The 24,737-nt window shown below is 45.4% G+C and overlaps 2 protein-coding genes across 2 annotated transcripts in view; both read left to right on the forward strand.

The window, feature by feature from the left end:
• Positions 1-252: 252 nt before the first annotated feature.
• med18 (mediator of RNA polymerase II transcription, subunit 18 homolog (yeast)) lies at positions 253-3,537 on the forward strand. Its single transcript, XM_053432710.1, has 3 exons — positions 253-613; positions 1,698-1,792; positions 2,868-3,537. Exons 2-3 carry the CDS (start codon positions 1,720-1,722, stop codon positions 3,422-3,424), a joined length of 630 nt encoding a protein of 209 aa, XP_053288685.1. The 5' UTR covers positions 253-613; positions 1,698-1,719; the 3' UTR covers positions 3,425-3,537.
• A 5,223-nt stretch (positions 3,538-8,760) lies between these two features.
• Positions 8,761-24,737, forward strand: part of LOC128449224 (forkhead box protein O6) — a 30,946-nt gene continuing 14,969 nt past the window's right edge. The window contains exon 1 of the mRNA XM_053432289.1: positions 8,761-10,232. Coding sequence (XP_053288264.1) covers positions 9,744-10,232 — 489 coding nt within the window. The 5' untranslated portion in view covers positions 8,761-9,743. The remainder of the gene's footprint in view (positions 10,233-24,737) is intronic.

The following is a 24,737-nucleotide window of genomic DNA, read 5'->3' on the forward strand; positions in this document are numbered from 1 at the left end:
CACCTTAAAACCGCCTAAACTCTTTAACTTCATATACTGTTTTTTTTTTTTATATTGATATATTGTTCAATATTGTGTTTTTTAATTTGTTGTTTGTAAAGTGCACCAACCACACCAAGGCAATTTCCTGTATGTGCAAATATACATGGCAATAAAAATAATTCTGATTCTGATTCTGATTCTGACAGGGAGGAAAACAAACTCCTGTCCTTTAGGTGGCGGTAGTATGTCTAGAATCGGCTAACTTGAGCACGACCACCCGGAAGACGAACAGAAGCTTCTCAGTCATCTGTCTTCACTCTTCCTCTGATAAGTGAACGAGCTGTTTGTCTTCTTTCTTTTTCTTTCACTCTTATTTCCCCTAGTTGACAGTTTTAATCACATTTAACTGCTTCCACGCTGAAATGCTGAGCACGGCCACCTGAGCTGCATTGTGGCTAACCGATGAAGCTAACGTGGCTAGCAGCTAGTTAGTTAGCTAGCTAGCCGTGTGTTAATTGAACGAACCGCTGAGACCCAACTGGATCCTCGGTCTTTCCCGTGGAGACTCCCCCGAAGACGAACACGCCGCAAACCACACCCAGTGTTCATTCTGTTCCCCGAGGTTTGACAGGTAAAAGAGCAAACTACTTTGACTAAGTGGGTAACTAGAAGAGTTACCTTTAAATATTGTATGCTACATGCTAACACTGGCTGCCAGGTGTCAAAATATGATATAAGTTGTAAACTCATCCGAAAAGTCTCTTCAAGCTGTCAAATGAAGTCCAGCTAGTCAAATGGTAACACGTAACTGGTAAACTTAAGATAAGTTTAGCTTCTTTTATTGTTCAGCAGTTGAACTGAAATTCTCAATGCTTAAGCTGGAAATTCCCACATATGTTTAATGTTGACTATTTACAAACCCTCATTTTGATAATATTGCATTAAAGGAGGTAGAGGTGCACCTTCATTGAGTAAACCTAGTTAATACTAAATTAATGATTTCTTATCCCTAACCCTAACCCTAACCCACACTCCTGCAATGAACCCAGGATCCATGAGTTATACTGCACAATTAGTAATTGTACAGAGTTGTGGATTTGGCTTCATGCAACTTTCCTGTTGAGAAGTATTTTGTTAGATAGATGATTCTTTTATTTTGTTCATCCCTTTCATATCTATGAGGATCAATGTGGCCAAATAACAGAATTGTCTATTTGCATCCTCCAAAATCAACATGTTTCCCTTTAAAAATGATGTCAATGCAACATAAACCTTACACTTCATGAGGCTGGGAGTTATTGCACAAGTGTTGTATTGGAGACAGTGGAGTGTTTTAGTTGGGTGCATAAAAGAGAAGAAGGCAGTTAAAGAAGTAGGACAGGTTAGTTGATCAATGTTCATCTTATGTTAAGATAATGATGAAAAATAAACCAACATATTATGTCTGGTCAAAACATCATAAAAACGCAACGCTGTTGATTTATATTTGATTTCAACTTTCGAGAGAATACCAAAGTCTGACTGTTAAATGACTTCAAAGTTTAGATTAAATTGAGTTAAATTAAAGCATTCTACAAGTTTTATTTTTAATATCGGTTGTGTATATGTTGATTTTAATGTAAAGAAAATGATCTACATGAATTCAATAGTAACTGTGTTCAAAGGTATTAATATGTAGCTGACTGTTGTAGTAAATTAATAATTTCCTCCTTTAGATTCAGAAGTGCCAAAGTAAAGATGGAGGCTCCTCCTGTCACGTCGATGCCAGTCACTGGCGGCACAATCAATATGATGGAGTATCTGCTGCAAGGTAAGATTAGTCAGATACAGCCGCTGCTGAGGACAGAGGATAACACATCTCAATAATAGACTATAAACTGCCTTGTTACAAACGGCCCCTAGGACTGAGTGAGACAAAGAAAATATGTGATAAGTGGCAAGGTTTACATCACTACTATAGTGCTATGAGATGTGATAAGTCAACATGTCAATAACTTAAGCTTGGGAGTGTCGGACAGTGCTGTAGATCTAGAGCCTATATCATTCTGTCGTATATCTAAGAACCACACAATATTCTGTGTCACTTTAATGCATAAAACAGGCTGATTGGAAAAAACACACTGCACATACTACCAATCAGAACAATTATAATCTTTATAGATGGGTGAGAAATAGAGGAAAGACTGTTGTAAATGCTTTAATGAGATGCAGGGAGATCATGAGCTGCCAGAACAGGTTTTAGAGATAAACTGTGTTTATTGATGGCTGGATGAGCACTATTCTTTCAAAAGAGCAATCCCCATTTTGTTTTTAAATGACATTTATGATCAAAACATATTGTGCAGTCTGACTCATCTCTCTACATCCTCGGTTCCCAAACTGGGGTACATGTACCCCAAGGGGTACGCGAAGTGGTTCAGGGGGTACGTGGGGAGAACATTTTATCTGCGTTTCAAAGTGTAAAAGCCCATTACATTTTCAAACTGAGCTATAAATAATCGCGCAATATTAAATAGTCTGAATAGCCAACTCGCATTGCCAAAAATACCCATATTCAGCAAAATAATTACACTGCCAAAAAAAGTTACAGGTAGGTTAGTGACCGTTAGTCAAAACTAGGGATGGGCATAATTAATCGACAATCGATTAATTGATCCTTAAGAATTTCGTAGATGACATTATTTTGTCATCTACGTTTATTATAGGTCCTGAAATCCCTGACAATTTCAAAGTTTCAAGTGTTATAGGCTGTATACGTGCGTCGGGGGGGTACGTAGCTGGAGATTGAATGTCTGAAGGGGTACGAGACTGTAAAAAGTTTGGGAACCACTGCTCTACATAATTCAACTGCTTTAATAATGCTTCTCTCCCCTTTAACCCTTCAGGCAGTGTGTTAGATCAGGCCCTTGAGAGCCTCTTACACCGCCTCCGAGGTCTGTGTGACAACATGGAGCCGGAGATCTTCACAGATCATGAGCTGGTTTATCTTCTCAAAGGCCAACAAGGCAACCCCTTCATCCTGCGTGCCCGGCGATCCCTCTCCCACCCCACAGCTCCCTGGCACCTCCGCTACCTGGGCCAACCTGAGGTGGGAGACAAGAGCCGCCATGCCCTAGTCCGCAACTGTGTGGACGTGGCTGCTTCTCACAGCCTGCCGGAGTTCCTGAATGAGATGGGCTTCCGCATGGACCATGAGTTTGTGGCCAATGGACACATATTTCGAAAAGGAGTAATGAAAGTCGTGGTTTCCAAACTGTCACGCATCCTAGTACCAGGGAACACCGACAACACGGAGCGTCTGTCACTATCATACCTGGTAGAGCTGAGTGTGCTGGCTCCCGCTGGTCAGGACACTATGTCAGAGGACATGCGCAGTTTCGCTGAGCAGCTCAAACCCCTGGTTCACTTGGAGAAGATAGACCCGAGCAAACAGAGACATTAACTTGACTCTCATACTATTGCTATGGACAAATTCTCATGTTTCTTGTTTTTTGTTACATCAATGTTCTCTTGTTACCTAAAATGAAATACAGTGCATCTTTGATTGAACACTTACACTTCTGGTCAATTTGTTATATGAGCTGGAAATGTCTTCTTCTTTTTCTTGATTGGGTGGGTGGCACCCAACGTCAAAGTGCGTTTCCGCCAAAATGTGCTTTCACTACACAACCACATACCTCACTTTCCACAAGAGAAACTTTATCTCTCTGTCAAAGAGTTACATTATACCTTAGTTTAACTTCAGCCCAGTTGAATGAAGTGACTTCATTTGTAGTAAGTATTGATCTAGTTGTTCCCAGACTAGTGGAGTGTTGAATTGTTCATCGAGGCAACACTTGTGATGTGTTAAGAGGAAGTAGAAGCATCTTGAACGAATGACGAATTTTGTTCATAATAGATTTCAGCAAACAACCCGAAACAGATCACCCCTTGTCATTTGCTGTATTGTAAATGTAGCATAGATATAAAGGAGGCTCCTGCGATATACATTTTCTTAAAATTATAATTTTTTATACTTTGTTGCACTAAGGTGAGGAAGCAGCCACTGCTAAACAGTTACTGATGATTTGTTACACCAAGAAAAATCTTCAATTTCCAGGAAGTACCAATTCACTTTCATGATGATTGTTCTATGTATAAAGATACAGAGTCATATTTGATCACTTGATTTCCAATGAGTGAACATGCTCATTGTTCACCACTAGGGGTCTCTCATGCTCTTCGTGTAGCTGTCCTTAAAGTAGTGAGCTGAAGGCTACCTCAGATCATCTACATGAGCTGCGGTTGCCATGGAAATAATTAGTTGTGAGATCTGCACATCTTTTCCCCCCCACTCTAATTAGCTTTCTCAATTGCTTAATGATACATAGACCTGTGCAAGCCTTTCTTTCTTTCCCCCCAACAAAAGCATTGATTTTCCTTCGCTTCCCCTCTCATTTCTACTGTTAACCCATTAGTGCCTCTTTCATGGGAACTTGAGCTGAGACTATTTTGCGTGAAAGCACTGCAGCTCCCTCAGGTTATATATATATATATATATATATATACTACTGTGTCGACATTATGGCCAATCCACTGTGGAAATTGAAGTAACTAATGCACATCCTGTCAGTTATGATAATAACGTGGGCAATCTGACATGAGTGCTTCTAATAACGCTGCTACAGGAGGATGCATTTGCAGGGCTTGCGAATGTAAAGTGACCATGTGCGTGTCTGAGGGGAGAGCTCGGGGCAGATGGCTGTCTCTACACGTTGACCTACCTGCATATCAACGCTGATGAGGACAAGTTCACTGAGGTGGAAAGGTGAGATGACATTGCTTCTGCTTACATTTCGTGCACCTGGGAGACCACCCTTTGAACATTTGAATATACTGTTCATCATATTGCTGAAAGATTTTGTGTATTTTGAAGGCAAATATTTTGATGCACAAATTGAATGTACATATACAGCCCTCCCCTTTACATGAAGTTGCCTGTCAATAAGACTATTATCTGATGGAGACAGTTTCATGTTCCAACAAGCAGAAGCAGACTACTGGCCCTTAGGACTAAAGCATGATGTTTCAGCTCTGAGTGAATTATGTATTAAAGAGGCAGATGCCTCCTTGCCCAAGGCTTTATATGTCCAGCATGGATACACTACAGTCTGCTGGCTTTCTTCCACTTAAACTTGTGTTTAGCACAGTGCTCTTTGGTGATGAGCTGGACTCCCACTGCACCTCCACTCCGCACTGCCTGGAGAACGGAGGCATAGCTAGGCTAATCAGTGTCTTGGCATCAGGCCTGCTCGACTATTGTGGATGTAGCCAACCACTGACTTGCACAAGTGCGGGATTTAGCTTGTTGCCAGAGGCAATATGATAAGCTGCATGGTTTATTTGATGAAATTCAGACCGGAGTGACACCCTATCCAAACATAGGATTTTTGTATGCAAAAATCCAGATAAATCTTTGAATTGGGTTTAACAGGGGGTTAAGATACCGAGTGATCATCAAACCTGATTAATTTTCATTGTGGGTTTGTTATCGTGAGTCAAGAAAAGTGTGGGGTCCAACAGAGGCAGCACATCTGCACTTACTATGGCTACAGCAAACAATACGTTTCATTATCAATCAAACCCTTGCTTTTCCAATTCACTTATTGATTGTTTTGTCTATAAAATGGCTAATAATAGTGAAAAATGGCTGTTACATATTCCTGGTGTTCAGTTTGAATTAATTGGGAGAAGCATCATTGGAGAAGCTGGACCCAGCAACTATTCAGCTTTTTTATTGATAATTGACCTTGATGATTGATTACATTTCAAAAACAATTGGAGACGCATAATGCAATCTATTTAGTGTAGGTCCCATGCCTTGTTTTCTAGTTCACAGTGCAACAACATAGCTGTGCTCCGACAGCCTTTTAAACATCTTTGACATCATCAGTTTATAACACAATTAAGCCCGCTGCACTTTTGGGTATGAGACGAGCGCACACTGATTTTTCTCTCTGGGCCATTTGGTTGCTCTGGGTCTTTAACTGTTAAATATAATTAATTGACCAAGGCAGACGGTGTTGGTTAATCATATTTTGTTAGACCTCTGAAATGGGGATAGAAGCCGTTACCTGCACATGCCTTTGCATTCCACTCCACAACACAGTCTTAATTAAAACTCTTGGCACCAGTTGTCTTTGCTGCCTCTGAACATAATGTACATAGTTGGCAGCACAGATGCCGAGATGCCACCAAAAAGCTGGCTCTTGCTTGGGGCAGGAAGTCTTTAAGTTACCCTGTTTTGGGCCACTGCCACAGGGGTAAAAAAAAAATCCAGCTTCGCCTACTCAGAAACACTCCCAATACTTGGATTTGTGCCCTCTCCTTCCTGTGTCATTGGGCGCCCATATGCTTGTTAGAGAGTGTGGGTTGTTTGCCGAGAGGGGTGGAGAACCAGGGGAGGTGTTTTCCCAGACAGGCATCGATCTCCCAAGGGTGTTCTTGTGGCTTCGTCTTTTCCTAATCCCACAGGGCAGAGTGGGGTGCAGGGATGAATTGCACAACATCATGAGGTTGCGAGGGATGTTTAAAGTGGCAGGGCCAAGAAAACTAGGACGGGCCTGGCAGAAATTGGCAGAAGAAATAAAATGTGTCCCTGATGTGAATGAAATTCCAGAGAATGTTTTTAGGGTGCAAATTGACAGGCACAAAGCTCTGTCTTGTTGTTGATGTGGTGCGCTGCCTTGCTTGTGGCTGGCTAAGATGATTACTGCCGTGCAGAATATTCTGTTCCAGGATCAGCCAGAGCCTGAAGCCAGCCACGCTGTCTCTGGAATGTCTGGTATGCGGACAGTATAGCAGTTAGCCTGGAAGGGACCAAACACGTACATAGTTTTCCTGAACTTGTGTTGCCTGGACCTTTTCTCTCCTCGTCCTCTTCCTCAAGAGCCCAGACTCTGGAGATTCAGTCCTGCTTCGAGCCTCTGGATCTACACCGTCTTCTTGATGTTCACAATTACTTCTCTTTCTCTATGTGTGTAATCAAGACACAATATGTAATCTCAAGTGTCACAAAAATTATGGCTCTCTGGAGTTTTATTTGTGAACAAGCATCGCAACTAAAACCTTGTGTTGGAGACCAGAGGATATGAATGGCTCGTCTGTCTCCAGCATTGGCTCGATTGTTACTCTCGCCACATATTTAGAAAATATAGTAATTACCCTTCACTCAAATTTATAGTTGCAATAAGGCTTGTAGACATTTTTTACATATTCAAACTATTAGCAGCATGACATTTTAACCCACGTGATCCCGCTGATGCTCAGCCGTTAAGTCACTCTATGACACACCATGACACATCCTCCCACATTTAAAAGAGTGCTATTTTTGACACAAATTTCTCAACATCAGTCATGTCTGAGTGCACAGGGTGGCCATGTTGTGCAACTTTTAAGTACAGCTTCAGTCCACGCACACTTTGCACACATAAGGGTGGGTGTCGCCGAGAATTTCAACCTCCTTACACAGCTCCAGCTTGAAAAAATTAAAAGTCAAAGAGTGTTTTTCTGGATTCAGCGTCACACACTCTGCAGAGATTGCACACCTCCATGTGTAGGGACAATCTACCATTCAGCTGTTGAATATTTTTTGACTGCAGTGCCTTCATAGGAACATGCCCCCACAGGTCATACTGATTACCCATGGGCTATTAACATGCTTGCATGGAGAGGCTGTCTACCTCCCAGATATTATCCGAAATTGTGTGAGAGTGTGAATGTAGGACTGTCTGTAAAAGCCCATGAATAAATAATATCCTCCCCACAGCAACAGAACAGGTGTAAGTGTGCATCACAAAAACGTGACGCAGAGTTTTCCTGTGAAAAGAGCTCAGCAAATCTGTTCTGGATGGACAGAGGGGGAATAGGGTGAAGTTCGACGTGAAGTCACCAGCCCAGATTTACTCTTAATAAGCGTTTACGTGGGAGATAGACAGCCAATGGGAGTCGAGCACCTCTGACTGTGTGCCCGCCCTGCTGTCAGATTTTAGGAGGAGGGGAGGAATCTCCCCTCAGCAGAGCATTTACGCACGCGGGTCTGACCAGGGGAAGCCAGAGCTGCGTCTCTTTGGCAGATTCTGAGATGATAACGTGCAAGTGTTTTATTCCTCTTCACGTTGGCTGGATTGTGGGTCAGAAAGGACCCCCCCCCCCCCCCCGCTACACTCCATGCTCTGCTTGGCCTCTGTAGGGAGAAAAAAAAAGCCCCATTTCACCTCACTCCTGCCGGATTAAAATCTAGGGTTACCTAATCTCTCCTAATCTGCACTAAATCTGTCTAATCGCATAGAAAATTACACTCACTGAGGTATAGTCCGCAAAATAATCAGCATTGGTGAAAACCTCCATGAAGCCGCGTGGTTTCTCCCAGGAGGGCATTTTTGGACACACACACAAACACATACACACACACACACATACGGTGCGCGGGACAATTTGTTACGCACAAAGGGAGATCACACCAGACGCTGCATTTAAAAAAAAATCCGAGATTGTGTAGGAATTCCTACTCCACATTGTCTCGCTTGTATTATCACCGCTGCACGTTGAGGCAGCGTGGCGCACAAAGCACCCGCGTGACGCACCGCCAGAAAAGGTCATTATTAGCTGTGATTAAGGTTTTTTTGGGGGGGGTGGGAGGGAGTTACTGCTCCTTGAGGTGGCAGAGAGAGGGAGAGGAGGACAGGGAGGAGGAGAGATAAGGAGGAGGAGGAGGAGAGAGTTCGGGATTTCGCTGTAATCACGTTCGGAGTATTGATTTCGTGAGCGCACTCCAATTGGCAGCATCTCCACTACAGCGCCGGCGCGTCATCCTCAGTTCACATCGACGGAGCGAGTTGTAAGCAAATGAGAACATGTGTGGGATCTGAGAGAGTGAGAGAAGGACAGAGGGGAGCGGGAGGAGGTGTGATGAAAAAGCCATTTTTTATTCCTGTCATCCTGACAAGTGGATACCAGATTTGATTGCCGGACTATTATTTTTATTTTTGATTTCATCCTCCTCATCCTTTTATATATTTTTTCTCAGATTGGGAATTTATCGATTCGTCACATGCGCACGCCTCTTCGTTGTAATTGCAGACAGTTGGGTGCTGTTCAGGTTGAATGGACTTGAATATGCCGCTGCCAGCTTAATCCGTGCACACTGGAAGATTTAATAATTCACGGTAATAACGCATTATCGCCTCAGTGGCTGCTCTCTACACAGCCCCGCTGATTTGGTTCCTCTTTCTTTTACCCCTTCTCTCCATTCTTCCTGATTTTTTTCTTCTTCTGGAGGATTTATCGACGCAAATCTGCTCCTTATCTGAAATATCATCTGTTGCTGCAACTGGATTGAGGAGCCCCCACCATCACCACCACCACCACCAATGACTGCCTGCGCTGAGGTGGTGTGGACGGCTCAATAAGAAGCATTTTATTCACCATTTGACCATTTCTACTCCAGATGAAAAATGGACGAAAAATTGTTATTACTTTTATTACTTCTCTTATCTCTCCACGCCGAGCTGTGATTTTCTTTTTCGTGTCTCCATCATGATCCTTCTACTCTGTTGAATTGCCTCTTATTGATCCGGACTGTAGAAGCTGAAAAGCCGTGTCACAACGCGAATTTCACCGTGAAGTGATATTAAGGACAGTGGGGGAAAATACGGAACCGTGGAGGTGTTTCCCCTACCTTGCTTTTTCATTTGATTTATCCCATTTCAACTGAAGGGTAAATGTTGATGATGGAGGACAACGAGCTGGACGCTCATCAGGTTGATTCGGATTTCGAGCCGCAAAGCCGGCCTCGCTCCTGCACCTGGCCGCTGCCGTGCCCGGAGGATTTCCCCGGCGGACACGAGGTCAGCGGGGGTCTCCCGCTGGCCAGCATCAAGCTGGAACCCGAGGACGTGCCGGCGTGCAGAGCGGGGCTCGTGGGCGGCGCACCGGGAGAGCTGAAGCACCCAGCCGGCGCCCCGGCACCCACGGGCGCGACGCACCCATGCCTGGCCGGCGCGGCGCTCGATGTGACCGGATCGCTGCGCAAAGCCAAGTCCTCGCGGCGGAACGCGTGGGGGAACCAGTCCTACGCGGATCTCATTACCCGCGCCATCGAGAGCACCCAGGATAAGAGACTCACGCTGTCACAGATATACGACTGGATGGTCCGTTATGTGCCCTATTTCAAGGATAAGGGCGACAGTAATAGCTCAGCTGGCTGGAAGGTAAGGAGTGAAAACACACGGGCCAGAGTGGTGGAGCTTTGACATGTTAATCAAAAGTGTCCACACCGATATCAGCCCACGATAAACCATTATTCTTATGCACTATGTCCCTTATGATTATTTCACCTCCTCCACATGCTACCGTGGGATTCCGTGTCGGTTACGCACGAATGGGGACACGCGTTATCTTGTCTTAGTTCATTACTGCCGTCAGTCATTTCTAATAGATCAGAGATGGCACAATGTAATAGACTGGAGTGGAGTCTCTTGCAGTGTGTGCGTAACAAGGCTTCGCTGATCCCAGCTTCAGAGAGCAGCTCATGGTGTGCAGGGTCTGTACAGTGCATGAAACCCCCTCACCAGGACCGGGACCACAGTGCTCTATGATCCCTCTGCTGCGGATAAACAGAGCAAACTACTTCATGCATAATCCTAATACACCGCATCTTCCTCTACTTATCAGTGAAAGCATCTATGAATCAACAGAGGGACACTTGTTGGTAGATCACAGGTCAGCTGTCCACAATGTAAATATTCAGAGCGGCTGTTTCATAACTGACCACAGTCCACCACCACTGCCCGTCTGGCTGAGAGCCGAGAGTAACCTCCTGGACATCTGCCCGTGTTATCAGCCTCTGCTCCTATGGAGGCAGTCATTACGGCCATCTGAGGACAGGGAGCAGGGGCAGGGGGATCAGCCGGGCAGCACTGCTTGTCCTCATAGTTCACCTCTGCTGACACTTTGAGACTACATGTTAAGTTTGCTTCTGAAAATAGCGTCGTATGCACGGGAAGGTAAAGAAGGTAGGAGCCTGTATAATACAACAGCTCCTTGTCGGTTAGGACGATCTATAGACTGTTTATAGTTTCATATTTGGGGCTTTGCAGGATCGACGAAACAGGATTTAGAGAGAGGACTTCACTTACATCTTTGAGTGAGCATTAATTCTTTTTGCTAAATTATCGTTAAATATTTAAAAGAAGAATTATTGAGATGACGTTGATTTATATCTGATCCTGTATAGAACGATCTAGGTGGGTCACTCATATCATCACAAAAGATCACAGCCCAAAGTAAAGACGGGCATTGATAGTTTTGTCGCTTTAGAGGAATTAGTCCTTTGTAGAAACTTGTGGGTTGCTGTTGCACAATGTAAACTCTGTCACCACCTAAAGTCTCCTCTGTTGGCCCCAGATTTAATCACAAGCACCTGACTGACGCCTAAAGCCTGTCCCATTAAAGTGAGCGTTGCTAAGGTGTGTCTCCAGGTAGACTTTGTTTCATTAGCCCTGCGCTTCCACCACAGAGGCTTCAACCGCAGGGCCTCGTTATCTTTAGTGCCAAAGTCCCAGTCTCCTATTTATGAAACTGCAAATTAGGGGGTTTGACAGTGGCAATCTGAGGTCCTGGGCTATTTAAGGCCACAGGCGAGACGTGGGGCCCCATTCCAGGTAATGACTGGGGATTAGGTAAGTCGTTTAAAGCAGGCAGCCATAATGTCAGTAACAGGGCTGACCTGGTTTTGGTCAGAGACAGAGTGGTAATGTAAACATACACTTAAACGTCACATGTGCAGCTAAGCTGCAGGAAAACAAGCTGATTGAAATATTGACCCTAAGCAGCACATATACACGCATGTACACAAAACCTTGATTTCTGCTGCAACTGCCTACCCAGGTAGTTTTCAGTTTTTTAAGTGAACTTGACTCTTCAAATTCAAAAATCCTTGCTGCTCTTTGAATACATAATCAAGCTGTGTAGAATATTTGTTTTCGTAGGAGAGATACAGAAGGTCCATAAATCTGGATTTTTGCACACTATGGCACTTTTAAAAAGCATAAACAGGAATGTCTGTGCCTCAATAGACATTTCAGGAATGAATTATCAGATTTTTACGAGAGCTGAACAGTAGGATCGCATGGTAAGTCAGCTTCTAAAGGTCAGCGTGAGGCCACATGTCCCGAGTGGCCATCGTGAACCCTGCGTCTAAACCCAGCAACCTCCCGCCTTCACTTGCACACAATGCAGGTGCACTCTCACATGTGTAATCCCACAGTCATATCAGGCAATTATATTTGACAGCAGTTGCGAGTAAGAAAAAAAGTTACTTGTATCATGCACTGCATTTTCAATCTGAAAAATCACGCGGACGCAAAAGCATTTGATGTGAAACAGTCTGCTTTATTCTGTCATGGCAGGGGAAGAGGGGGGGAGATAAAAGAATTGTTGGTAAGCTGCTGATGAAATAAAATGAAATTAAGTGGTATAGCTTGACAGTTCATGTGGGAGGGGGGGGTTGTTGGTAGGCGGGGGATGACCAGCTAAAAGCAAAAAGGAACCTCTGGAGACAGCTTATTGAACCTGGATCATACATGGTTGTTGTAGGAATATAATCATCTAAAGCAGACTGTGCGTTGTAAATCACGCTGCCGTGGAAAGGATGTGATACCGGCTCGATGATGGGTGCTAGACAGCCAGTGCATCGAGACAGTACCATTAAGCTCCTATAAATACCTAATGGCTTCTGGATTCTAGGAAGGCTACGGTATTCTGAGGTCACGGCTTCCTAATCAGCTCCTTACTGGAGGAAGGTTACGTCGACTTGTGCACTTGAGAAGAACCCTGTTACACTTTCCACTGGGGTGCTAGCCAAAGTGCAGTGAAGATTAGCAGACACTAAATAGGCCTTTATTTTCCAATGCCCTGTTGCTAGGTTGATCCACGGGTGTGCGTGTGTGTGTGCGCCTTCCTCACTTGTGCGTGGGAGAAGCACATGTCACTTGCAACAAAACACGTCAGGGTTTGGTAGCGTTGTATGTGCCTTTGTGGGGGCTACTACAGGGGGAGGGGCTGTCTTCTTCTATAGGCATGTGTGTTTGGCCCTGCTGATTGGTCTGACAGCATGTCACTGCGGAGAATGGTGTGTAGCCTTGCTCTTGACTTCATAATTCCGCTAATGGTGGTCTTTAAAAGGAACTTGGTGTCTGGATTGCCCCGCAGGCGCCTCGAAGTTCATAAACTTCAAGGGGGTTAGATAATGCCGTTGTTATGCCTTTTGGAGGGGAGGGGGTTGCGTTATTGTGGATGTCAGAATGGGACGTTATGGGATATAAAAAATCATAGTAAGAATCAACACTCTTGGGGCAGTAAATATGTTAAAATAGAAATTAAAGGTGTAATTACAGCTACAGTCTATTTCTGTTGAATTCGTCCGCCTCGTCAAGACGTAACAATCTTGCAACTTGTAGTTTAACCCTGTGTATGTTTACACTGCAGGGCTTTCTCCGGCACTTGGGGCAGTTGGATGCCAGGGCATCGCACAGCGGGGCGCCAAGGGTGCCAGGCAATCACTCAGACAGTTTAATCCAAAGCCACTAGACTGTTACTTATAAAGTGCCTTTAGGTAGAGGCCTTTGCGGGGCCAGCCGGGCAAGAGGTCACAGGGCTTTCAGTCAATGGCAGAAGTCCGAGAAACCTGGAACACGGAACCTTAAAGCAAGACAAAGAAACGGGATGGTGAACGCACGGCAGTGGAAAGAAAACATGAGCGGCGTGTGAGGAAATGCAGAGAATACAAAGAAAGGTGTATTTACACAGTGTGTATAGTCTTATCTTCGGTAGAGGCACATAACACATGTATTTGTAAACAGGGCTGGATCATATCACTTTGTCTAATTGATTGATGGGAAAAGAGAAAGAGTCTCATAATCCTGTCACTACGGGCTCCGGCAGCTGCAGTGGAGAGGCACTTGGCAAATATGAGGGATATGAATGTCAAATGTGCAGCGAAGAGTGTGTTTGTCAGGAGCTTAGCATGAAGTGAAAAGACTTGAAACTTCCGGAGTGTGTCTGCCGCGTGTGTGTGCGTGCGTGCGTCTGTTTTGTGCATGTGGGCACAGGGATGCATGCTCGTGTCACCCGATGATTGTGGGTGAGTCTGGAGAGACTGGAAACTGTCCTAGACTTCAGCTGATTCATATTTTATCCTTCGTCTTGGCTCAGGGGAGCAGAGTAATACGAGAGTGCGACAGATATACACACATGCATACACACTCGCGCAAAATGAGAGCATATGATGCATGCTGGACAGATTTATGGTGTAGGATTATGAGCACCTTACATCTCCCCTTGGCTTCTGCAGCCGGAGCCAGGTTGGGTTCAGGCAGTATATTCAGCTTGAGCTGGGTATCTGATGCCAAGAAGCCTGTTCTCACCGCCTTCCCGCCTGCAGCCTTCAGGCAGCCATGACACTTCATTTCTCACTGAAAATGATTAATGGACATGCAAATTACCGAAGCATGGGCACGCATTCAAATATGGGAGACAGCAATCAGGAGAAGGCAAAATGAAAAACAATATAATTTTGTCTTTGGTATTACTTCACTCTCTCTTATCACCGTATGGAGCAGACAGCCATGTTATCTCCCCTTATCTCTCCGCCCATCTTTTGTCCATCAGACATTCTATACATTGTTAGTGTATTTTTTTCCTGCTGCACGAGGGCCAATCGAGGTGAAGAGTCTTTCTCGTGGGAGCTGTGGCGTCAGGTGTTTGAGCTTTAGCAGTCTCCAGCCGGTGATCTCGACTTTCTTTAGCAGTGTGCTTCCTCTTATCTAAGAGAAATCTCACATCGCACATTATTTCAGAGATAATAGGATAATTATCGCTCGACTGCCCTCAGCTATTGGGCCTTTTGGAGCAGAATCGAAGGGGATGAGTCCGTCAAGTTCCCAATTCGACGGGGTTGAACTAATTTGGATGTTCTTCTCAGCTGAACTTCAGCTGTTGAAGCATTTCTCACCAAGCCCATTACCCTTGGTTCTGCATTATCTTTCTTTTTTCTTTCCTAACAACCATTCGGTGGCATTTCCTAGAATATGAAATGCTCTTCTTAGTTCATTTGCCCTCTAAACCGAAGAAGCATAGTGGAGCATAGAGAAATTGTCATTCTTTTCCCATTGCACTATTTAGGGTGATGGTTTCCACTATTCCCTCTGACTCAGGCTCACAAACATTTGCACGAAAAAACATTACACACTTGCGCCTCCATGAACCACCCATGGAGGAACACTCTGTTCTTGGGTGGGGTGAACCTTTTTTTTATTTTTTTTGAGAGCGGAGGGGGCCGACCGAGAAGCGGAAGCCACTTTCTGTGGTGCTTGTTTTGCTGTCTGATTTGTTTTGAAACCTGTCTGCCGCTCTGCGATTGGCTCACACGGAAGGCGTGGCGGTGTTTGGTGAGCACCCGCGGATTTTTTGGCAAAACCGCTCACAGCTGCAGGGACAGAATGTGGTGTGTGTTTCTCTCTGAGGCTGTGTTAGTTCGGTGTCATGGAGATCCGATGGGAGGTGGTGACGGCCTCGGACGTTTTATTGAAGAGGCGACAGAGAAGTCTTCTTCGGTTCAGGGTGTCTTAATGTCCTTGTAGCTCATTCCCACATTTCAATAAAGTGAGATGAAATTCCCTATCTTCGTGCTCACTTACCCTTCAGCACTTTCTATTGTATCCCTGTGGCTTAAAAACCCACTAATACAAACTCGGTGTACTCGCTGCTTATGCTCTAGTTTTGAGGGTTTGCTGAACAAAAATAGAGTTAGGGCTCACAAATCTTTGTCAGCTGAGTTAACAGTAATATTATTCCCAGAAAACAGTTTTTGATTAAGGCATTTTTCATCCGTGACAATAAATGCTTTCCAAAATAACTAATACGCAATAAATGACTCATCATATAATAACTGGCTCCGAAACAAAATACCTCGGCTTACTGTTTCCCAATGTAATGTGGTGAGCTAAACGCCCCGTCTCACTGCACTCGCTTGGCGGCTGAATGGAGGCTTCTTCTAACACGTGAGATACTTTATCGAATTCAGTCTATGTGCTATGCCGAAGAGAAAAGTCTGTCAGTTTCAATCCGACAGCAGTGATTGGAGTTATTTTGTCCTGGAGAAATGTGTCACTGCATATGTTTGTAATGGCTTTGGATAGTCACCACTTCAGCATGTGAATGAAAATGCGTTGGCCCTCATGGTGCTGAAAATGTCAGGCTCCATGTGCAGTGGCATGCTTGTTGCTCATCTTTGTCAATGTGCATAATGTGTGATTATGCTGTGCATGTTTCTGAGTGGATTTCGCTCCCCTCTTTCCCTGTGTAAGTGTGTGTGTGTGTGTGTTTGTGTGTGTGGGGATGTGGATGTGTTGGGGGGGTTGATGGGCTCAGTGGGAGCCCGGGTCCCGGGGGAACAGCTCTCGTTAATAATTCAGACGAGGCTCATTATCAAGGCAGCGCAGATTTCTCCCTGATTCCACCTTAATTGCAGGCAGGCTGCTCCACTCAGGCAGGCGGTAGTCACGCTGGGTCGACTCTTTCTGTCTCTTTCTCTGCCACCACAGGGCCCCGCTCTGCTCCACTCTGTTCTGCTCCGTCTCCAGTGCTCACCCCCTCCGCCTTCCCCACCACCAACACGGCCTCGGGCTCCCCGACTCCGTATCGGTGCGCACCTTAATAGCCGTACAATTCACATACTATTTTTTATTTGTACTTAAAGATGTGCCTCATATACTTCTGATTAGATACAGGCCGTGCACTTTTTGTAGAATGTTTTCGTTTCGCTGGCCAACAAAGACGAGAGCTGCAGGTTGATCGGCTCGGCTGTGGAGCTGAACGTTAGGTTGTTTTATCATCGTGTTTGATCAGCAGAAAATCAATCAACAGTTTTGATAATTCATAATTTTAGCCATTTATCAGCACGAAAATGAAGCTTCCTTTCACTGTTTACGTGCTCAGAGATGGAATAAATCTGTGTCTGTTGGTCAAGTTATGTCAAATTGTCCTCATGTGTTTGATCAAAGATTTATTTTTGGTAGAAATAACTCTTGATAAAGGAAACAATCACGAGCTGCAGCTCTTGTAGGCTACATGATTTACACTTCATGGTTGAGGTACCATTTGTATACTCACAGATCCATCTAAAACACAACCCATGATGCTTTATGATGCACACAACACAAAGCCTAATGTGTTTTCCTTTTGTTATATGCTCTGTGAAATATTATAATGGCGGGTTTATCCTTGAAATAGCCCATAGCATGTTATCATACTGATGACACCATTGAGTGTGCGTTACCCTGATTGATATCCGGCTACCATAATACTCATCTTCAAGCCCATCTATAGGCTTATGTAATGTATCATGTCCTCATAATTTACACTGACTGATGGGTTTCCATTCAGTCCATTCAGTGAGGCCCCGCTGAGAGAGCAGCATAATGGCCATGATCTTGTCATACATGTATATGAATATTTCAAATCAAGCCATTGTAACTAGATGGGGGGCTTTAGATAAACAACGTAGATGCTCCTTCCTCTTCCCGATATATAAGATGAAGTACGCTCCGAGCGGTATTTCTCCCCGGGCCACGAGACCGGCTCCCCACAAATCACGGCGCCCATTTTACCTAATGCAATTTTTCTCCTCGTCAGATATCTCTTCCTGCATGTATGCAAGCGATTGATGGCCATGTGCCACGCATATTGCCATGTCCTGTCCCTGAGAAAGCGATGATGTATGCCAAGCTAAACGCTGTATTTCTCAACGCTCCATCTCTGGACCGTCCTTCCTGGCAGCCACGTGCCCCGGCTTTCTCGCTCCCCTCCACCTGTCCATCACAAGCCCCTGTCATGAGCCAAAGGATTGTGGGAGGGAAAATAAGAGCGTATACAAGGGGCCGTAGATCAGTTTACCTGAGCTCGGCGGTCCCGGCGAGTGATGGAGGGAGCCGCCTCACAAAGGGAAATGTAGTTAACGTTGACTAATCGGAGCAGGTGGACAGGGGAGAAAAAGGGGAAGGGAGTGGCGAGGAGGAGCGGCAAGAGTTATGTTCCAGAAAGGTGCTTGTTATGCTAATGGCGGGTGGATATGCCGCGGCTGAACCACGCGCCCGTGGCTGATGGATGGAGCTGCAGAGGTCACGTCGGGTAATGGCTGATCAGGAACTTTGAGTCGCGCCCCCCCGCTGAGGTGTAATGTGGACTCACCTGAGCCGAAAAAGAGAGAGCCAACCTTGGAGAGAAATCCCTTTGTGGTGGTGCCCGGGCCTGTGCATTTGTGTGTGTAAAACAAGCCATGTGTGAGCAAATCTGTGTGGGAGCCAGCATATGCGCGGGGCGGTGACGGGATTGAGGCGAGGGTTGTCGGGTTATGGGGTGACTGTGAGGACCAGCTGGGGTTGAGGGCTGAGGGATGTGTGTGTGGCGAGGTGGGGGGGGGATTGGAAATTATCCACCCCCCCCCCTCCGATTGGATTTGTATGTCACTTGCATGAATCTAGGTCAGGACACTGGGTCCGGTGTTTAGTATGCTGACCGTGTGGGGTCTGAACTCCGAGTCGGCTCGTAGCCCTGAATGAACCCAGCACGTCTGCCTCGCTCTGTCTCCGACTGTCTCCTCTCCCTTTCTCTTTTTCTCATGGACCCTTTTTTTCCCTTCATCCTGCTCTCTTCCCCTTCGTTCTCCCCCGTTCTCTCTCTGTGCTCAGAGCCTTTTTTCAATCCCCTCTCCCCTGTCTCTGCCTTTTTTCTTTCCATACCCGAGGCCTGTTTTTTTTTCTCTTCCCTCCCCTGCTTTTCTCGTGCTCTCTTTTTCACTGTCAGTCACTCACAGCCCTCTCTTCTCTCCTCACTTGTTCTATTTCACACTCTCAGTCCTCCCCACAAAGTAGCCTTTTTATCACTCATTTCCCTCTTCCCTCGCTCATTTCTCCTGCTTCTTTCATGTGCTTTTGAAATCCCCTTTTCATCTTTAGCTCTCTCTCGCGCCTGCTCTCTCCCTTGTACACACACACACACACACACACACACACACACCCAGGCTCATTCAGTCATTCTTTTATTATCCCAAAACTAAAGTGATAAATGGCTCTCTTTCTTCTCCGTAAATGTCACTCGGGGAATTGTCTCTGCTCATTGATTGACTGGAGTAGAAGGATGGCCACACATGCACATCCAGTCGTGCACACACCGGCAAAAAAATAAAGAGAAAGGCTGAGAAGAAGAAGAAGAGAGAGAGAGAGAGGGAAATTATCTATTATTAGAAGTACAGCTAGGCTGGGACTGCAGTAGTGAGGGTTAACCTCTGGTCCTCTCAGGTCCAGCCTTCTCTCAGACGCTGATGCATCATTTGAAGAACTTGTGCAGTTGCCTTATAATGAAGCGTTGGCTCCTCAGCAGGGTTTTTGCATTCGCTGGGAAGCTGGAGCTCGACAGGGGATCAATCACAGTTAAACAATGTGAGCTGGCAGGCCGGGCCGGTCTTGCCATTCTTCTCTTTTTAAAGTGATGTGATGCAGAAGGCAGAAGTGTTATTCCCAGTATGATCGTTTGGCTTTAGCTTATCCTTAACTGTCAGAAGTGCACGCCTAGGGGAAAAAAAGGCACCAGGGCCAATTGTTCAGAGCAGACAGTGTGTGTAAATGTGTGTGTGTGTGTAAGTAAGTAGGGGTTAATAATGCTCAGTCATTTTCTTAATGTCTCATTCACCCTGCCTCAGGCGCCGGAGCTTGATAAAGGTCAAGACTACTGGTGGTTACATGTCGTCTTCCCTTATTTCATTCTCTTCACTGCACAGCAGGGAGGTGGGAGGGAGGGGTGATGAGGGGAGTGGAGGGAACCGAGAAGAAAAGGAAAGTCTGCGGCGAGCCAGCGACACCGGCGATCCACGCGTCTTCATCCTCAGAACCAGGATAAAGAGATTTAATAGGGAGACAGTGGGGAGACGGAGGGCGGCCGTCTCAGCCACCGAGGAGGGGATGAAAATGTTGAATTGATAGAGAGACAGAGATAGAAAGACAAGTAGGGGAGAGCCAGGGAAATGGAGGGGGCGAGAAAAGAGAGCTAGAATAGTAGAGAGTAGATTATAGGGCTTCCAAGCAGGACTGGAAGCCAGACTTGGCTTCACTTCAGCTACACTCTGCACACTTCAGCTCAAGTGTGCGTCCATTAGTGCACTCCCGTTGCACTCAGAGAGCCGTGCACTCCGAGATGCAAGATACATGCACACGTACAAACACACAGGGTAGATTTTCTCAAACTCTTCATACATGCAAAGCCCCACAGACACAGTTGGCTTACAGTAGCCCTGGCCTCACACGTTCACACACATTTACCCAAAAAGCTGCACTGACCCAGTCTTGCTCCGTCTCCCCCTCTCTATTACTCTCTCACTGCTACACACACACACACACACACACACGCACGCGGCCTCTTCACTAGCCACCAGATTGCTTCCCGTCAAAATAAATAATTAAATGTGCGCAATAACGGCTTCCGAAAAAAGATCCCTCAATTAGTGCAAAATGGGTAAGTGGTGTGGGGTAGGGGCTGCGGGGGGGAGGGGGGGTGTATTTCGGGAACACGCACACATACACTTACACACAACCTATTACATAAGGCAAATCATGACCCAAGAAGGTTTTTATGCAGTTGTGCGATGGTAATTTGTCCCCCTCCCCTTCAGCAATCAGCTTAGCAGAGTCTTCTCAAATCTTTACAAGTGATTCATTCCCAAAGACTGGCCGGGGAGAGATCTGGATGTGTGGCAAGGAGGTGCGAGAGGGACAGCTGAGGCGATGCTGATGGAGTCAAGGCTGTGTGTGTATCTGTGTATGTGAGTCTGTGTGTGTGGAGCTGTCTTTGTACATTTCCAGTGTCTGTAATGGTGATTAGGTAAAAAGGTAGTAATTCATGCAATGGAATTTGTACGAGTGAGAAAGAAAGTGATGCAGAGCTAAACACTTTCCTTCTTGAGGTGTGTGTGTGTGTGTGTGTAAAACATAGTGATGTAGGTGTATGTGGTAAAAGATATGTAGGCTTTGATGTTTCCTTGCTATGATGAGAGAACAGAAAAGACAGGATGAATGGACCTTTAATAATGGGGAAATATATGTGTTTGGGATTTTAAGATCCGGTTTGACTATGATGATCAATAATTATATTCGATTAATTGTATAATCAATGAAATTAAGAGAACTTTGAAACAAAAGCTCATCGCAAACATTTCAAGACCAAAGTATCTTAAAGTAGAAAATGTATTCAGGAGAGACAAAGAAGTGTGTTTAATCATTTGTGTTTACTTTGATCTACTTCATACTATTAATACCAGGTTTAAGCTTCATCACCATGAAGTGCCTGTGTTTCATTATTTTAATACAATAAGAATGCAATTGTAGTGAATGTGCAGTTCAGTGTTTTCATTAATTAATTAATAAATGATTGTCTAAAGATAATAGTTTTCACCTCTGTCCATTTGTGTGTTGGTTTGTTTGTAAACAAGATTACACAAAGATTTCCACGAGACCTGGTGGAAGGATGTGGTATAGGTTGGGGGTAAACCCATTACAATATGGTGCGGATCCAGGGATCTTTACCATTGGAAGAAACATTTTCCCAGGGAACAATTCATGGTCCAATAAGGGAACTGATATCTATGAGTCTGTAAAATAATCTATGCGGCTTGATTGTAACCTTATGTCCCTTTTACGTTTATATGGTTTCCAGATATCACTTCACTAGACTCATTAAACCTTCTCAGTGGACGTTGGCTCTCTAATATGTCACATTTTTGGTTATAGAGGTAATTTAAATAGCATAATTGCCATTACCTGCCCTGATTGAGTATGAATTATTTATTTATAGGTGGCGTTGTCGAGCTGCACGCTTGTGAATACCAGATTTTTAGCAGCTTTCGAGTTATGGTTGGGTTAAAGTTACCAGGGTGAACGTTTGCATGCCAATTAGCATTTAGGTTAGCTTGAAAGGACGAAACGTTACAAGTTAAAGCAGTTATCGTCGCCCTTGTGAAACTGGAATTGTGAACAATGTGTGCTTGTCACAAAATAACTCACCCTTGTTCGACTTCTTACTATTTGTGGGCACAGTGTAATTATGTCAGGTATCATGTTCTCTGTCTGTGTTGGCACGTCTGTGGCCGAGCTTCTTTGCCAAGTTGGACGTGTTTGCTCTGTTTGCCTGTGTAGCTCTCAAACATCCTTTACAGCCCGGATCTGCGGTGTCCATGAACCTGCCCCGGCTTTCGGCCTTGTATGTGAAATAATGTCATACATCGCTTCTTCAGTCTGCTTTGTAGTCAAACCACGTTTATTTTTATTTTTATTTTTTTACATTAAAACTAATAACGGCTGGCATGCACAACATGCCTGCAGGGGAGGGGAAGTAGAGCAACACACACACACACACACACACACACACACACACACACACACACACACACTGTACACACAGACCTCAGTGGCCTTGTTACACTGTCCTCTGTTGCACCTTTGTCAGTCGCACGTGTCTTGTGCAAATATTGCATACCAGATCCATATCTGACTCCATACCACCTGAAATCCACCAATCTCTCAACAGAGCTGGCATCGGGGCACACAAACTGCATTCCTTCACCTCATGATGCCACTGCATTGATGTCATCAGCACGGCCATAATGCTAAACCACACCGACAGCAGGTGCCAACACCAAGCTCACAAATGTTTCACTGGGACAATCTCCGTGTGATAAATACTAAAACGGTAAAGCAAACAAATGGATCCATGAACCTGGGAACCCCCTGACTAAGCAAACGAAGGGAGATTTAGCCCTCGTGCTAACACGGCTAGCTTTGTAGAAGCCGCTCTGTTTGTTTAAATGTCAGGCATGTTGATTCTGGTGTTCAGCACAGGACATCGCAGCACAGGTCACAGACCTGGAGGGATAGAGGGAGATCAGAGGGATCGCTCTGACTAAAGAGAGTGAGTGAGTGGAGGGGAGGATGACGGGAGGGGTGGATGGTGGAGAAATACACATGAATGCAGACATGAAGTATACTGATGCAAAGTGTCTGAGGAATGGATGGATTGATGGGTAAATGTACAAATGCATACGCTGAGGCTTGAAACAGTGAAAGCCCGACACGCATAACTGCAGGGGGATGAAGTGCCGGGGATGCAGCGAGGAATGAAGGCAGAAGTGAAAAGAGCTTATGTCTCACATGTGTAGAACATTGTTTCACCTTGCTGCGGTTAAGAGTAGGTCAAGTAGCAATGATGCTTAGTGCAAGGAGAAGATCGGCTGCGCGATGCGGAGTGGGTGAAAATGGGAGCAATGGGCTGAAATGGAAAGATGCGAGTGAAGAGGGGGAAGCAGGAGGGATAAATCTGGAGTCGGGGAAATGAAAAGCTGCAACGCACCGTGCTTAAGTGAGGGCACGACTTCAGAGATGTGGGGAGGGACAGAGAGGGTCAATCAGAGATGCAGGGTGAAAAGGGCTCAGATGGATGAGGGGAGGGAGAGTGACAGAGGGGGAGAGAAGGACAGAGGAGAGGGGGGCTGTGCATGGCGGGGTCTTTGCGGTGGGGCGATAGCGTGACTGAGAGGAAAGTGCACTGCCGTGTGTGTAATGCTCTCAAGACGGATATTAAGACGCGCTGCCCGACTCACACAGTCACTGCCCCTCTCTCCCCTTTTCTCCTTTACTCTCCTCCATTCTGCTCCCTCTCTCGCTCCCTCCGTCTCCACTAATGATCCTCGCATCCTGCCACACTGCCGGGCTGAGTGATGCCCACTGACAGTCGCACTCAGGCAGAAACGCTGCAGCCCCCCTTCCAGGAGTGCTGTCACACACACACACATACACACACACACACACAGGCACATGCACAAGCAAACACACACGCACACACAGTATAACATACAGAGGTGTAGCACTTTCTCACATACATGTATCAGCTCATGCTGAGCTTCTGACAGACGTGTGTATATATGTGTGTCTGTGAGTATGTGACCATCGCCTTTGCCCCCCCCCCCCCCCCCCCCAACACACACACAGGACCCCTCGCTGGGGCTCACAGTCGCGCACTTACTGTAAATATGCCTCCATCCAGCTGCATCTGCCTTCAGGAATTTCCATGTGATGGAGAGATGTGGGCCATGGAGGTAATCACAGGCTACAGCTCACTCGTTAATGATGCTGCTAGTGTCTCTTTTGGCCCCTGAGCTCCATGACAAATAAAATTGTAATAGTGGACATGCTAAAAACGAGAAGACAGCACAAAAATAGGAAATACACAATCGATTTTGACGTTAACTTTTGTTCACTGATGTTTAAAGAAATGCTTTGCACAGAAAGATTCCAGGCTGCACTGAATTTTTTCAAGTTGTTTCTGAGGGTATGGCAGCAGAGTTGCAGATTAGTCTTTCAATGCATAGCGGAGGTAATCTGCTTAATTTTTTTTCCAATTTAGATCAGTGAAGTATTCTGTTGACAGCAAAGTGAAATATCTCAAACTGAACCTCTTCCAGTACAGAGAGTTTCAACAGTGCTTTTACTTCTTTGTCTGCACAAAGGTGAATTCTCTCTCACTATCTGGTTTCCCTCATTCATGTGTTGGGAGTCGAGTGAAGAATCAGGGAAAGTGGCTTGTGATGCTTCTAAAGTTATGCCTCTAAATGG

The sequence above is a fragment of the Pleuronectes platessa genome, chromosome 10, assembly GCF_947347685.1.
Source record: "Pleuronectes platessa chromosome 10, fPlePla1.1, whole genome shotgun sequence".
Taxonomy (NCBI): Eukaryota; Metazoa; Chordata; class Actinopteri; order Pleuronectiformes; family Pleuronectidae; genus Pleuronectes; species Pleuronectes platessa.